This window comes from Gavia stellata, chromosome 7 (genome assembly GCF_030936135.1).
Source record: "Gavia stellata isolate bGavSte3 chromosome 7, bGavSte3.hap2, whole genome shotgun sequence".
NCBI lineage: Eukaryota > Metazoa > Chordata > Aves > Gaviiformes > Gaviidae > Gavia > Gavia stellata.
The window spans coordinates 7,809,309-7,826,858 of record NC_082600.1 but is presented as its reverse complement, the minus strand read 5'-3'; the positions used below and the strand labels follow the sequence as shown (position 1 = coordinate 7,826,858).

General features: G+C 39.6%; 1 protein-coding gene across 2 annotated transcripts in view; it reads right to left on the bottom strand.

Annotated features, from left to right (window-relative positions):
- The window catches only part of MNAT1 (MNAT1 component of CDK activating kinase), a 128,399-nt gene that overhangs the window by 74,381 nt on the left and 36,468 nt on the right, over nucleotides 1-17,550 (bottom strand). For both annotated transcript variants that reach the window (XM_059819637.1, XM_059819638.1), the window contains exons 2-5: nucleotides 15,146-15,298; nucleotides 13,396-13,469; nucleotides 4,514-4,617; nucleotides 310-450 (exon numbers count right to left, since the gene is read on the bottom strand). In XM_059819637.1, coding sequence (XP_059675620.1) covers nucleotides 310-450; nucleotides 4,514-4,617; nucleotides 13,396-13,469; nucleotides 15,146-15,298 — 472 coding nt within the window. The remainder of the gene's footprint in view (nucleotides 1-309; nucleotides 451-4,513; nucleotides 4,618-13,395; nucleotides 13,470-15,145; nucleotides 15,299-17,550) is intronic.

The following is a 17,550-nucleotide window of genomic DNA, read 5'->3' as shown; positions in this document are numbered from 1 at the left end:
TTAAAACAGAAAAGAATGCTTTCCTAGAATTAATTTCTAACTAGCACCGGACATTCTGGACAAGTCCAATTAAGCCTATGAATCTCATAAGCACTCTTCCTCCAGTCCTTGGCTTACCAAAACTAGAGTTCTTTGTAACACTGAAATGAATGATAGGCAAGAGAACAGTAACACAAAACATGCAAGATAGGGAAACAGAAAGGGGCAGATGTGTTAATTCCACACAGTTAACCATGGTAGAGATGAATGTCAATGTACTTGCTGCTGCTCTGCTACTGAGCATTCAAAGCCTCTGGTTTTGTTACTCACCAGATCATCCAAGAGTGCCTGCTTATTTTTCCTTTTTATCATCTGTTGCAGTTGTTCTTCTTTCTGTATAAGCAGTCGCCTTTGTTCGTTTTCATGTCGCTCTACCTCTAAAGCTTCCTCCAGCTCTTCCTGCTCCCGCGTCTGAAATGGAAATTGGATACTAAATCAGCAATCATCTTCCTTGGGTGGACAGAGCTTGCCCACAGCTCTACTGCCTACCAAAGGACCTAGGACAGACCAAGCAATGGGAACGCAGCCAAATTCTACCTTTTAAGGTAGAATTTTAATTCTTTTAAGGTAGAATTTTAGGTAGAATTTTGAGGTGATTATGCTGATTCTACCTCCTCTATTGTCCAGTGCAAAGTTTGATTTTTTCCTTGCTGCTCTCCGCAATAGGAAGTAACCATTTGGATCTCGGCTCTTTAAATGTTAGAGAATGACAATGGGTTTTCCTTACACCTTCATTCTAAAATGAAGGCAGCCCTCTCTGCTCCCACACATCCTACTTCTAAAGTCATGTAAGTGGGTGACCAAAAATATAATCCCACAATACTGTTCCTGATCGCCCCCCTGAGCAGCTGCATCCTGTGTGCAAAGTATACTGTGTGCTTCTTAACAGTGGTGTAGAGGAAAAATAAGAAATTACAAATCTGTGAATATTAACAGAGGAGCTTATAAAACACATTTAAGCATGACCTGTAAAAAACTTCACATTCTCAGAAAATGGAGAATTTTTCCTGTAACTTGGATTGAAGTCATATGCCACGAGAGAAGAAAAGAAAGAAATAACTAACATATAGTGAGTAGCTTTTGTTTCAGGATTTACTTCTTGAGAAGTCTTTTTTAACCTGTAAACTATTAAGTCATCTGTATTTGAAAAATCATAGTGGAAGAAAAAAAGAGGAGGGTTCAAAGATGGGGGGGGAGAAGGATTACAGCTAAACAACTTTATACAGAAGAAGGAATCAAAATAGCGTTAGTTTGGTGGTAAGAAGGTATAGGACAATAACATACAGAAAACATTTTCCAAACCTTCCGCACCAAAAATACTAAAGCAAAGGGAGATTCGGTAAAAATGCGGAGACAATTAAAATTTTTATAAAACTTAAATGGATGAGTAATCCATGAGAGCAGTTTCAGCAAAACATTATTGTGGCCAAGAGCTTAGTAAAATCTGCTCTTGTAACAAAAAGACCTGAAGTTATATCGTAAGGCATAGCGATCTGATATATGCCAGAATATGCTGAGAAACATCCCTTTACCAGATTAAGCCAATGGGTCCCAGTGAGGCCCAGTTACTCCTGGATGCAAGAGCTGGCAGATCTCATCACCTGCCACCAAGCCAACAGAAGCTGCTTTCATTTTGAAACTAGCAGTGACACTGGTAAAGAGCTGGTCACCAACTAGTGACCATCTGGAACTGGATTCTCTTTGCATTTAATGAAAGGAAACAAACAAACAAACAAGCAAATCCCCAAGTTGCTAACTGACATTATTTCTGAGAATTAAGGGATCTAGTTAGTTCAGTCAACAGAACTGAAGAGCTCAGACTACAGTAAAAAGGAAGAATTATCACAAGTCAGATCAAATTCTTTCTAATTCCTTTCAAATTTCTTTTTCAATAGGCAGCAAGGGATTGGTCAAGCTTAAAGATAATCTAGACACAGTCCCAACATCTAAAGAAATAAAGATGATCACTGTGAAGCCTGGACTAAACTCGAGACAAGTGAAAGTAAATAGAAAGTCTAACAATGTTTTGCTATATTCAAGAAAGGACATTCAAGAAAACTTAAACACATTTACATCACGGAGTTCAGACAAAACTATTTCAAGACTGAACAAAGCACCAAGTGAAATTAAACATCTACTAACAAAGCAGGAAGTAACAAGTCACACTATGACTGGAGAATAGCAGACATTTAAAGAAAAAGGCATATTTGCAAAAACCATAGTCGACTTAGAATGCAACGCTGTGTGTTGACTGAACTAACTACGATAAAAATAAACCCCCTCTGCCAGAGTTCTTCATCTTTTTATCCAAGCCTGTGTACTTAAACTTTTTCCATGCATCCTACACCAAACCCAGAGATCTAACAGATGGGTTAGTACACGAGTAGCAAGTTCATTAGGAACTGGCTAGAAAGATAAAAAAAATATGCCTTGTATTGACAGGAAAACAAGCAGTTACTCAAATCCTGGAGGTGACTGGTTCAGTAACTTAGTATTTTGATTTGTAAGAAAGAATGACACACTCATGAGGACAGAAGTAGCAGAAGTGAGATGAAAATAACTTACAAGGCCATACATTTGGAGACATTAATTTATCAGTTAGAAACAAACGAGGAGAAAACATGATCCCCTACTTGACCACTACTGATTCTGAACATCCTGTATGACAGTGCTACAAGAGAACCACCATCTTAGGATCACGCATCTCAACATATTTCCAGTAGAGATGGGAACACTGTTCTTTTGTAAGAGCTGTTAAGATCTCAGCTACAATACTGCATTCAATTCTGGTCCCTTCTGCCTGCCAAACACAAATTCAAACTGGAACAGGCAAAGAGTAACAAAAACACCAAGAGGGACAGAGAATATCTATATTCCTCAGAAGTAAACTATTACAGTGGTCAGAAAAATTTATGTCAGTCCATGAATGAAGGGACAGTGATTGGCCATAAGAAGTTTAGGCGAGAAATTAGGACACTTTTTACCATTTAAGGAGTAAAGACATTCCAAAACCTGCCAAAAAAAGCTAGAGAGAGAAAGCACCCTTTCAACTTTCTGGAGAGGGGTAAATTTATGGGCAAGATCATGCAGTTTTTGTAATGGCAACTGCGTCAAATCTATTATTATGTTTCAATTGTTGACAAAGAAATGCTGAATGTTTGAAATGTTGAAAAAGAAATGAAAGAGAAATGTCTCCAGATCTACAGTAAGTCTGGATTCACGCAGGCTTGTCCAGCTTCCACCAGACAGCCTCTAGCACAGCAAGACCATACAGTACAGAAAAGAGAAGGCCCGGGGGGCTTGGGTGGGTACAGAGTATTACTGTGCTGCTTGATATGATCACACAGCTAGCGCACAGGCTGTCTGCGAGTCACGTACATGAACAAAGGTGGGCTGCAGGCAAAGTACACTATTCTTATGGTGACCCTAGAGGTTGCACCTACATTGTAAAATAAGACATGTAGCCAAAGATTTGGCAGGTCTCTTCAAGCTCTGAAGCATAGTATATTGCACAGTGTCAGAGACAGGATAACAGATCAGAGAAGGACCCCTAGGGAAATTTCCTTGCCTTTAAAAGGAAGAGGTTCAAACAAACATTTTTCAGATTCCAATCTCCTCCTGTGAAATCCTAGAGCTAAAGAAATCACTGGGAGTTTTGCCACAGACTTCAGGGGAGTGAGGATTTCACCCCTACTGATTTGAAAGCACATCCCTAGTGCAACTGGAATACAAACACAAAACCTTGTTATGTCACACTCTGGGCAGACATTTTCCTTCAAGAACCGATAACAATGTGTATTTTTATACTGAAAAAATATTTACCAGATTAACCTTCTCTTACAGAAAGAAATGCTTGCAAGTTTATTTTTAAAGAACAAAATTATATCTGAGCCATACTTTAAATTAATAGATCTTCAAAGTACCATACATTTTGCATATACATCATGTATACAATACTCCTGATGTTATTGTTATCAGCTCTTGAACAAAAGTTTTAATGTTTGTTTCAACGTCTTTCATTTTAAATTTTGCATAAACCAGACCTGTGCTTTCCCTCAATTTTACAAGTCTCTCCTGGGAGCTTCATAATGTCTGTGTCTGGATTCCTTTTTTCATTTGGATGAGAAAGGAATGATTGTCCTGGTATAGGAATGAACTTGGTCTCTCCTGGATATTGTCCAATGACACTGCCAGCACACATGCGGTGGTGATGTATTAGATGCAGACTTTACTGCTCTTTTTAAGCCCTTCTCAAAATAAAGCATTTCAACTATCAATTTAATCTCTTTAAGCAGCACTAAATATCAGTACTGCAGAATATTAGCATACTACATTTTTGAATAAAAGTGAAATCTGCTTAGTGCCTTCAACTTTGAGTTGTTTTTGAGATATTACACAAAGTACTCCACTTCAAAAATACTTTAGTTCTTTAACTAATGGATAAAAATTGTAGGGAGAGGAGAAGTTAACTAACCAGTTTTATCTTATTTTTCTGAATGACTTCTTTGTTATCCTTCTGGTACAGCTCCATTTTCCTTTTGGTGTTCTCCAAATCCACATTGTTGGTCAAGTTAAATACTGCATAAATATTAGAAAGACAGAAAGTAAAAGTATTAGGTTGGCATGTGTTACTATGATAAAGAAATACTACTCTTATGTTCTCTATCCCTTCTAGCATCAGATATAAACATCACAATAACAGAATTTATTTAAATATGCCCTGTAAAGCAAGACAGTCTGCTAAATCACTGCAAACTTCAACAGAAGCCAGCAGAGTTCCTTTAGGTTTACACATCTGTAGGAGACGAAAATTTGAATTTTGCATGCTACTTTGTGATACTGATAATGAAACACATGAATAATCATAATATTATTCATAAAACACTGACCTTTTCAAGTAGCAGTTACAGTTAAGAACAGTGATTCCTATAAAATTAGACTAAACACGTACATATTAAGATAAGGTTAGAAATGAAGACATTCAATTTCATAAGATTATCTAATGCACAAAGACTACGGAGACTATTGAATTCTCAGGTACACAAAAAATTCACATCATTTGATAACTTAAGTCACCAATGTACAATTACCTTTATTTTGAGGAATCTGCAGATGCATCCAGATTAATAGGTTAAATGACATTCTTTTGATGTCTCTCAATAGTAGAAGACTATCTCACATAATTATGAGCAAGCAGGATCGGCCAGCAAGCTCCATAGTTTAGCACAACATTCCCAATTATCTACACATGGCATGGAAGATACCTCAAGAAATTGAAGTTTCTATAATCAACAGCTTGAAAGATGTAGATGGTTTGGATGATTAGTAATTCGATACAATGCCTGAGCCTTTCACCTCTAGGTCACTAGTTCAATTGAGGGTCAAGTGAATTCCAACTGAAAGCCATTATCACTGGGAAGTTGCTTGGTGATCACCATCCAGAGTGGACACTGGGCTCATGCCCATGGCCTTAAAGCTATTGAAGACTGATAATGTACAGCACTCAAAGCCTGGAAGAGCTTTGTCACGTGGCTACAGTAAATTTACAAGAGCAGCAGAGAAATTTGCACTGCCATTGCTAAATCCTTCGCAAGAAAACAGCATAATGATTGTGGTAAGTCAAACCCTGAGGAAGGGAAGGAGGTTCTAGTGGAAACGCCAGCATGGGACTTGAAGATTTTGGTGTGGTTCTCTCTTCCTAGGTTCTTAAGCAACTAGGGCCAGATGAACCCTGAGCACATGCACCACTGCCAAGTCATTTATATAAGTAAGGCTGCTAGAGAGAAACAGAAGGAAGAAGCATGAAGTCTGCTGTTACTCATCAGGATAGAACACATCTCAATTTGGTAGATTATATCTTTTCTTTCATCCTCTCCACAGGTAACATGGCAGAAACGAGCTTTTAGGAGGATTCTGGGTAAACCAAACCATAAACAGCCTAGACTGGCAAACCAGTTGAGAGCAGCAAAGGAAACAGAAAAAAAAAAATCAAAGCAGGAAGCAAATGGGGGCAGGGGGAAGGTCCAAAATGCTGGAGTTGTGGGATACAGCTCAGTTCTACAAACCCAGCTGTACAGCAGCTCACTACTGCCAAAAAGGGGCAGTCCTGCACTTATGTCCCTCTCCCAGGCACAGGTCTAGCCCTTACCCCTGCTCTGACTCCAGGACTCCCTGGATGCTTTGCAGTGCCAACAGAAACCCTCCAGTAACCTGAACTGGCTCAACAAAGGGGCCGGACAAGTGCCAGAGATGGTACAAGGGAAGTAATAAAAGTGTACAGATGGTAATAGGAATACTCTCCTTCCAGGATTACTGAACCACCACATCATCTTACTCCTATCAATCAGAAGCATTCGGTCCTTCCTTGAACTGCAACAAAAAAAGGGCTAGGCAAGATACAGCTGAAGAAATTCCTAACTTTAAGCAAACAAACTAAATGCTGTTTTTATTTTTTTCCCTTCTTTTCCAAATAATGAGCAATATCAAGAGGACTGACATTTTAATTCAGCCTGGCTCCTAAATCAGCTGAACTCTTCCACCCCCACCCCATCATCCTCACTTCAGAAGTGATTGAGATGGAGGCTGGTTTTGTGGTTTAAGCATTTGATTGGGAATCAATACCCAAGTTCAATTTCCAACTTTGCTACTGTTCCTGGGCAGATCACTGGGCCTCTATACTGGAGGTCTCCCACCAGTAAAAAGCAGAAGTAGGGGAATAAAGCTTCCTTTCTCCTATAGATCATCTGCTGTATCTCTGTACTATAGCTATATGCAGCATCTATCTCTGTAGTCTTGATCTCATCTCAGATGGAACCTCTGGGCACTGCTATAACCTAATCAAGCCGTTCCGAGTTCAGCTCCTTGGTTCTTGGAAGCAAGTTACCCAATTTCAAATGTTCTGGGGTTTTCCCTCTCTGCGTAACAACATTTTCCTATTTCATATTGTGACAAACATACACTTTCTGGTTGTAGCACCATTTCCTTAGTAAAACACATCAGTTTAGTCTAGATTTTTAGTATTTTAATGGAGATTTGACCTCCAAATTTCCAGCCTACAGTTCCCGGCTGACAAGCAGCTTAATATTTGAGTATTACGGTAGAGGAGAATTGTCATGTGAAAATGCTGGCATACAATCAGACCAGGGCTCTGCAATGACAGCAGCTGCATGGGAATGTCAGCACTTCCTACAACTTAAATCCACACACCAGCTCTCTAAACTCTTCAATGACAACACAAGAAAGAAATAGCATATGAGACATGCTGTGCTAGCAGGATGCCCAGATGTCACCTTCAGGTGCAAAAGGAGGAGCAAGATGAGATGCCAAATGCCTTTAGGCTCCTGAACATCTTTGTTATTGCTCTAAAAATAATCCAGCAATAAGCTGATGATCTAGGTTTTGCAACTATTGCTGCTTGAAACATTCAGCGTTATTTTTTTTCTTCCTCCTTCCTCGGTTATCTTTCATAGGCTCAACTAGTCACAACCTAGGTTTGTAGAACAAAAACCGTAAGATTTAAAACTCATACTGGGGCAAGCAGGCAAATTTTAGGCATATGCAAATGCCTGCCTTCATTTAGAACTACTTACAAAAGCAGGTTTATTTTGCTACTTGATATGAAGTAATAGTTCCATGTGAGAGATATGTTTCTGCATCAGTGTTTAAAAAATCTTCAATATCCACCTGCATAGCCACCTTAAACACCCGCTGCTCTGCTCGCAGCAAGGTGAAAGATGGTTTATTTCCCCTTTTGTCTTCCTGATGTGGCTGGAACCAAACCACAGGTAAAACCCTCTCAAGGGTCAGATCTGCTTATACTATGCTGATTCTGCTCTGTCAGTCTTGCTCTACTCTGCCACTTGATGATACGGTAGGACACCAGCGATCAGAAAGATTCTTATTTTCAGCACCCTCAAAGGCCAAAGCAGATTTCTCCCACTGAATATTGATTCATAGTCTTTGAAGAGGAACATTACCTTGGTACTAACCATCTGCTGCTCAACACTAAGTTGTCCACATTTCAAGACTTAAAATACTGAAGAGCTACATTTTGTTGCAATAGTGTTAAGACCTGGATCTCTCTGTACCAACATCAGTGCCAATAGTTGTCCTTCAATAAATGAAAATAGTATCTTCCCTCCTACAATAAACACCCTGGCAGCAAAACAAGCTATGCTCTTTGACATTGCCAGCCGAAATATCCTCCAACATATTTTCTAATATATTTTTCATGAGCTTCAAACATCTTTTCATCAATATACAGAGAATACAAGTTCTTGCCATTGTATTCTCGCAATTACAGTTGACAATTCCATTTTGTAAGGGGCACTAGACCACAAAAAATAATGAAGAGATTATTACTTTCTCTTCTCCTTTGTCCCCTCCACAAGTTACTTGGCATTTAAAAACCTACAAGTATCAAATCAAAGAATACAGTCACTAATACTCAACATCTTACCTTTTACATAGCTAGGACTACGCAGTAGTTTCTTTTATTTGGTCTGGTTTGAGTTTTGCCAGAAATTTATTTTAAATATAATTCTTCCAAATGTTCCCTTTTTAAAAAATACAACAAAACAAGTTATAAAACTAGAAAAAACAGAAAGAGTTAAAAAACCTAACTCATATGCTGCACCTACCCTGAAAAAATATTGGTATAGATCTGAATATGACTGGCAAAGCAGATGGCCAGTTTGAAAAACTTTCAAAGAGAAGCCAGACTTATTTTTGTCCATGTTGAAATATAGCATAAGCCGATATAAGAGGCCTGAAACCCTTCAGGGAAAAGAAACAGAAGCTGTTTTGTATGCAACAATTATTTATCTACTTATCCATCTCACATTGGTTGGTTTATAAAATGACTTGCCTTGAGACATCTGTTGAAGTATAACAGGAAGGCTATTGTGTTTTTCTGAAACATTTCATTCTATTTAGGTAAAACTCCCTACTTCTGAAAGTCAGCCTCTACAGGGAGATTTTCGCTGCTTTTCAAAACAACATTCATTATGCAATTCTACAACAAATGGAAAAATATTTTCCTAGTTCTAAAAGAAGAAAGAAAATAAGACAAAAATTTTAATTATATGGCACAATAATTTGTCTAGAGACACAGCAATATGAATGAATGTCACTCTACTGCAGGACTTTAAGTCCATCAAAATCTCCCTGTCTGAGTCTGAGATACTGCAAATTTTCTGAGACTTCTCCTCCTACTTCCTTAAGAGACAGTAATGTTACCATGTTAAAATATTTGCTATTCAACTACTAGGAACATTCCCCCTCCGGCAAGACAGCAGATGATTACTCTGATGACAGCATTTGATCTGCATTGCTGGTATGAGCCCACTAAATGTTTTTAAATTAGTAAGTTATTAGTTTGTTATAAACAATATTCCTCCCACCCTGCTACAAACAACCTCTTGATCATCATCTTCATAAATCCCCAGCTAGAGACCAGGAATGGCAGAAAAGCAACTGCTTTGGGCAGAGCGCTATGAAAGGAGACACAACCACAGCCTCAGTCTGGCCAGGGAGTCCGAAGCTATTGCGGCACCTTCTGTTGGTGCTGTCGATGCCTGGGCCGACCTCTGCCCCTGTACTTTTAAGAGGGGTAGGAGGCGGGTGAGGGGGAGAAAAGATGAAATAGATCTTAACAGGTCCCTTCCAACCAATATTTCTGTTATTGTAACAAAATAGTTATCAGAAACAAAAGAAAACCCACAGCTAAGCCAGAAAAATCTAGTTTGGTATTAATAATTATTTCTGTTTATCCTCAGTTGTCTTTTATTGGGACAATAGTTTTCCAGAAAAATACCTTAGTATAGTAATAAATGATTGAAATCACTCAGCCCCATTGATCTATGAAAGATAATTTTGGCTGGAACAGTGCGGTACTGAAATCTTTGTTCAGATAAGATGACTGAAATGGATCTTTGATAAAGCCGCCCAATTTCCAGTTGAGTTATTTCCATTGTCAGGACCAGCAATACCACCCTCGTGCACACACACACAGAGGGGAAAAAAAACCCACAAAACAATAAACAACACAACCCACAAGTGATCATAGATAACAAAATCCCTTCTATCCAAAGATCACTTGTGAGACAAACATCCTGAGCAAGACAAGTCACTAGGCAGCTGGTATTGCATAAAGTCTTAGAGGAATAATGAGATACAGGAATCCGAAGGGCAGAAATACAGTAGTCTCCTTCCAAGTTGAATGTACTGGATGTTTTTAAAAAGCAATAATTACTATTAACAATTGCGTTGCGGTAATGCCTAGAGGCCTCATTCAGGTATCGGGAGAATGGTGCCAGGCAGTGTGTATACACATGCCAGGAGGCGGGCCCTGCTCTAGACAGCTTACACACCGGGTTTTGAAAAACTAGCTACGGAGATACTCTGGGGAAGAAGAAAATCTAGGGGGAAGAAGAAAATCTTGTAGAAAGAGTGAGCAAGATTTGCATGATGTCCAGAGATTGTGACTTGCAGCAACTCTAAACTTCAACCTTGCTCCTTTCATCTTATGGGCATAGACCTGACTTATTCCAGTAGATGTTGTCCACACTTTTCCCAAAGGCAGGTTTTAACCCTTTCACTTTATTTTTCTTCCTAGTGTTAATGACAACAAACTGCGTTTACAATGTTCTCAAATTGTTCAACTGATTTTTCTTCTGGGGAAAACTTGCTTTAAATGTGGTTTCTATTTAAAGCCTTGTATAACACATTTTAGCCCAAAGCATTTTTTAGTGGCTACATTCTAAACCACTTCAAAAATGTGTTTTTTATAAAAGAAATCTTAAGAGGTGACTACCCTAATGTTTGTTTGACCTTCCCCTCTCACACTTTTGCTGTACCGCCCAACTCTTTTCTTCAAATAGAAAAAGTCTGTAGGTATAACAATCCTGATATGAAGGGGGAAAATGTGTTTCAAGTGAGGTTATATATCATATCAATAGAATAAGACAGTGCAATTGCTGCAAACGTTGGAGCTGACCTACCTGAAACATTTGGAAAAACTGTAAGAGTTGAATTGTGCCAGGGTCACTTTAAGTATACTTATACAGGATGTTTACATTTTGTCTCTGCCAAGCAACTACTTCATTTAAACCCCCACAATAACTTAGAAAACAAAACTCAGCAGCAAAAAGAAAACAGGGTAAAGCTGCACTTTGACACTCCCACATTAAAACTGGAAATTTGGGGCAGGGGGAGAGAGAAGAAATCCAGTTCTCTGGCTCCCTAGCTTCCTAACCTGGCAGCTTGAACAACCACCACCAGCTACTACCAGCCTGCTGTACATTGGCCCCACAAGGCAAAACTTTGCTCTGCATGACTACACCCTTTCTTTCCCTTCTTGCAGCCTAGTTTTTCCACATGCACAAGTGAACAGGGAATTCACATACACACAAAAAAAATGAAATAACTACTCTCAGCAGTAAAATGTGAAGTAGCCAGAGTTGAAAACACCTTTAATGCATTGTTCAACCATGCCACACACAACATGCACAGCAAAAACACTGTGCACATACACCATTACGTACCAGACAACTGTCAGGTGGAGAACTCTGCCCAGGAGCGCGGGCAGGGAAGGGCTTGGGGAGACAGGAACAATCTACTAAGTCTGAAAGAAAGATTTGTGGAAGGAGCTTTGCCACCAGGGAAAGGAGAACAGGGCTTGAATTGTTACCCAAGGTGTTGTTCTTGAATCTCACCAGCCCTGCAGCTTCTGGATCTGCCTAAAGTTAGTATAGCATCATTTTCACCATCGAAGGGGTCATTTAAGAGCCTTCTGACTGCACCCCTTCTTTCCTCTCATCACCCTGGCTGCTACATGAAGTTAGGAGGTAGTCGAACTTTCTATTCCTTTTAGTATTTTAGGTGTCCCTTTTGGGCAACTAACTCCAATTCCTAACAACTCTATCTATTGAGCTTCTACATTATACGTTTGCACGACCAGCACAATTACAGACAAATTCACTCTTCTTCACAAGGTTATGAAGACCAGCCGTGAACTCTGCTGCTTCTAAACCAAGTTACCAGTGCAGGCTCTGGAACCATCTGAAATTTAACAACCTAATCCCAAGAGCTGGAGAATCATAACATTCTGCAGAAATTGATGGGATTCAGGCAACTTCAGGCAAAACTTTGACTCCCTTGTTGCAGATGCCAAAAACCCCCATAACAGCAGTAAGTAGGAAACCTGTATTTAACACTACATAAATAAAAAGCAGTTTTCTTTTCCATAAGCACACAGATTCTTCCAGGATCCTCTGGCTAAGATGCAACCGTTCTTTCTACTCATTCCCTCCTTCCCCCACACCATCCAAAAAAATACACAAACAGAACTACACCCACATCGTCTCCTCCAGATATTTGGACTCATATGAGTGTGCCTGGTGTTTCCCAGCCATGCGATTTAGCTCTTCAGCTTCAGCCTTCTAATGCCAACAAAAACATGATACATTACTCACAGCAGTAAGCATGCTGGATACATTTCTACAAAACACCACAGTACAAAGAGGAGCAAGGGCTCCTTTGAAAAACTGTAGGGTAGTAGCACCTCCATGTTTTCCTTCAAATCACATTCACTGCCTCTCCTTCATGTTCTAAGCCACCTCTTCTTCCTCCAGGACAAAAAAAGAAAAGCCTCAGAAGCTCATAAACCCCAAGAAACAAACCATTTAGGAGTCACTCCTTTGAACACATCCTTGTTTTTCTAAGCAAAATCCATCACTCCACCATAAATCACAAGTCACCCTAACTAAGAAGAAAATAAACTCTGTTGATAACATAGTCCCTTCCCAAAGGGCAAAGTTCTGCTTCAACTAATCCAAAGAGAAAGAAATCAATGTCTGTTCCTAAACCACCTCCTTCTGCAAAGCAACATAAAATGCTACCACAGTGGTATGTAAGGTCATCAGCTTCAAAGCAGCTTCAACTACTGTACTTGCAGAAGCAAAAATGATGAAAGACACCATATGGCTTCTGTCATGGTAGATAAAGCTAATGGAGGCATATAATGAAAATTTCGATTTCTCCTCTCTTTGTTTAATCTTTCCCAGTACAGCACCAACAAACCCCTGCAAGCCTTTCTTTTCCAGCTATAAAGCACTACCTCCTCTTTGAATCATGTTTTTTCTCTGGCAGATAAAATGTTTTACTTAATGATGTCCTACAGTTCAACAAATATGATTAAAAACATACAGAAAAAAGTAATTAGATAAACATCTGATACTATGGTAAATCCTATTACAGAAACTCAACTTAGACATTCTCATAGGCAGCTGAGTCAGAAGATAAAAGCCTACGGTCTCATGAGCACAGCACATAAAAAATGCAAGCATTAAGGCTTACCAATTTCTTCTATTTCTTCCAGGAAATCATTATATTCACTTAGACTGGGAAAGTCATCCTCTCTTTTATTGTATCTTTGAGAGAAGAGAAACAAGTATTTATATAAACACAAAGATGCAATTTCAATTCAACAAGGCGCTTGCTGCAAGCGTATGAAGTATTGACCTAGTTTTATAAACTATGTGCTTTGTGGCTCCCACAACTGACCAACGCACAGAATCTTCAGAAGGAGACAGAAGCACTCGTTTCAAAGGAAAGGAGCCAGCCCAGCATAAATCGCTACTATCTTTGCCTACTGTTTGCTGCTTCCTTTTCCAGGGTTACAGGTAAACAGGAGCACAGAGGCTAGGATATACTAATTCCAAGCCAGCCCTTCAGCACGAGAAACCTGTTAACAAAGGCAGAGACAATAGTAACAACCACAAGAAAAGCTTTTCTAGAAGTTATCAGAAAGGGGAGCTTGGCTTTGTGCCAACAAAGGGAAGCATGTCAGCAAACTGAAAATGCTACACAATTATCTTATTTCTTATCAATAGACCATTCCAGAACTCCTTTATCCAACTCTTCATAGCTGGAAAAAGCAGAAAGATGAAGGATCAACTGGCTAGAATATGGACAGCCTCTCAAAGTCAAGACATGCAGGCTTTATTCCCAAGAAAATATAAAGCTGAGATTCTGCCTACTCTGTGGACCAAGACAGATGACACCCAGGAGTATAAGAATCTAATCCCAAGAACTTGGGCCAAATTCCAATTTGGGGACATTTTTTATGCCTACTAAAAACTAATCTGGCAATTCGAAGTGGGCCAAGCATTTTACAATGTCTTCTGTTTTAATTACACTTCACTCTGTATTTAGTTAACTAAGGCGACTTCACTCCAGTTTGACTTTCATTAACTTCAGTAGACTTTATAATGAAACATCAAAATTATTACTACTTTCCACATCAGCATCTTGGTATTCAACGATGCAATTTCCCCACATCTCAGCAACATCATATGATTCATTTAGTATTGTACTAAATCTTAGATAAAGGCCGCCAAGCTTACAATTTACCTGTCTGTTCATTTTTGCACACACAACTCTCCCCAGGTTTGTTACATTTCCATCAGACCCTCTTCTACCAACACTGGCTCACTTATTTTCCTTATAAAAATGTTGTTCCTTGGCCACAAGGAGTGAGATGCAGTTTTAGACCTCATTTATCTCAATTCCAAGAGCTCTCAAGTCTGCATGACAGACTAGTAACTCAAGGCTTGTAAAAGGAAGCATTTCCACTAACAATTGCTGCGTGAAGTAGAAAACAATGTGAACATAGATTCTCTTTTGTCCATTTTCATTTTGAAGGGAACTGGCCTTCAACTCTCAGAACAGGTCCCCAGGGAACAAAACAATCAAGGTCCTGTTTCTTGCCCCACTCCTATGTTCACCCCCTCAAAGAGAAAGCAGCTGTAGTCCTCAATATCTAATCATCTCCATTTAGGATGCAAGTCTTTGCCTAAGGAGGCCACATAGAAACACCCAACATTTTCTAATGCTAAACAGGAATCCCTCAAGGCTAAGTTGAGAATTCAGTCCTCAGTTGTTGCATAAAAACAGATTCTCCGAAATCCCTCCATGTTAGATGGAGTCAACTTTTATGGGTTGTCACTTAAAAACTCCTCTGTACTTCTGGAGGAATAAGTCAATTTTTTAAAACAGCAATCCATTAAAAACATCCACCTTCTGTTATTTAACTTGTGACACTCACATTTTCAGCACTTTCTTCCGAATTTCCACTTCCTTGTCGACAGCAGGATCCTCAAAGAGCTGTACCCTGAAGTTACTCTTCCGCAGGGGGGTATCACACTCCTGGCAATTCCCAGCCCCTCTCACAAACAGCAGTTCCACACAGCTCTCGCATCTGCAGGAGAAAGGAAGGGGTATAAAGGCAAATAAATGTTAAACAGTGACTGAAACATAGGATTGTGCCCCTTTTTTGTTGTTTATGCACACACACTATAAATACACAGCGCATCTCCCCTTGATTTCACTATTTCTTCAGCACCCAACAGCGGCAAGGAGGCAAGGGCTCTCCACCATGGCTGAAAGGAAACAATCTCAGCAGCGCAAATGCATTTATTCTCCCTGCCCAAACAACTCGGCCTCTTTGCTTAGGCTGAAAGTTAATCCAAACACAATGATCGGTTTTGTGTCAAGTGGAAGCTTGTTTATTGACACCAAACTCATTTCGCATGGACCAGACTGCAATATCCTTATTTACTCTGAGCACTACCTTGCTGCACAAAAAGCCCTGTTTATTTTCTTGATGCCATTCACAGTGCAAAGTACTATTCAGCACAAGCAGGGATACAAATCTTGCCCAGAGCCCTCCAAGCATCTACCAATACTACCATGGAGGAACTGCTATAACAAACCTGAGCTAAACTCCAGCCCAACACAGCTGAAAGAATCAAAACACCATTTTAACCAGTGACCAGCATTACGCAGCTCTCCTGTGCCTTCTGTTACTACTTTTAAAATTGCACATAAAATACATTTCACACAGAGGCCACACAGAAATAAACCAAAATAACTTTCTGGTTTTATTTCTTTGTCTTAATGAAGATTTTATATTTTAACAAGACACTTGCTGACCAGTCAGTTGACATTTAATAAAGGAAGAACACACAACAAGAAAGACAATTTTAAAAAAAGTACTTGGGTACTAATAATGTGCTAATTTCTAGCAGCGGACACCACCTGCTGCAGTCGTTTCCTACTTCTGGGGAGTCAAGGGGCTGTCTATTTATAGCTTTGCTATATTGAAGCTGAAACACTTGTACATTAAGGGCTAAGCTGTATTGTACCTTCACAAACCCAGCACAAAAGCGAAACAAGTTAAACGAAACAATACTGACATGGTTGCGAGGGATCTCAAAACTTTCACCCTGCTGACCTACCCCAACTAAACTGGTTCCAGTACTCAGAGGCAGAGCTGGCTAGAGCCAACCAGTTTTACCCAGCTTCTGTTTTCAAGATTAGAAAGTGCAAAACAAATGCAATTGTATCTTACAATTAAAAAAAATTAGAGCAATTTCTTTTTTTGTTAACAGAAGTAGAACTACAGTTTCAAAATACATCTTGCACAGCAGCTGCCAACATTAAAGAGCAAACCTTGAATTTACTTGGACATTTTCCTGCTCCAGAATCCCTCTAGTTAGAAAACCAAGCACAGTTAAACACAATTTACCTGGAAAGGGAAAGATCAAACCTTTTAGCACACTAGGCCTGAAATTCAGAACTTACTGGGACATCAACTCAAGAAGTACGCTTCTTTATGAAAATATTTTAGCTCACTACTATGGCAGAAGGAACACTAAATGCACCAGAGAAGGCAAGGCAAGGCAAGGGTTTTCTCCTTCCTCCCCCAACCTGTCTGTGCATGCAACAGCCCAGTACATAAGGACAGTTTCACTGTCTCCTTCGTTTTGGCAGCTCGTGCTGTTTGTACGTCTCTCTCAACACAGCAACCAAAGCACAGCAAAAAACCCGCCTCCTCTTTCCTATTTTTAAGTTATAGAAAAGGGAGTGTAAAGCTACAGAACTTGGCAGGTGGGTCCAAGTGCAGGTGTTTGTATTGTGTTTTTTTTATCATGGTATTGCCTAAGGACCAACAGAACAGGGTCTCCATGTGCAAGATACTATGCACAGACAGTAGCACCTGAAACTATTTTACTTCCCCCCCTCCCACCCCTTCTCTAAATCAAAGATATTTCAAGTTTACAGAGGACTTGACTACGGAAAAAATCCTTCCTTGGAAAAGCACTTCGTACAAGTGCTTCAATGCCTTCCCAAACTGTAACCAGTCTTTCTAAAGCTGGAAAATAGCTTTCCAAAAAAAGATAAGTCGACACCTCACTATGGGAATCCCACATCAGGTCATCAAGTTCTTTCTTGTCCACCCTTACATTTATTCATAGACAACCCCTTTTGAATTCAGAAGGGGTTATATGGGACAAGTCAAGGACAGACCTGGACTCTGTCCAAATACTGCCTCCTCTCCATCTCTGGATGGATTTAATACACACAGTTAGATCCCAAGTTTATTTCCTAGCAGATCTGTCATTCTTGCCCCAACAAACCACAGCTACTTTCCCAGCGACGGCAAGCATG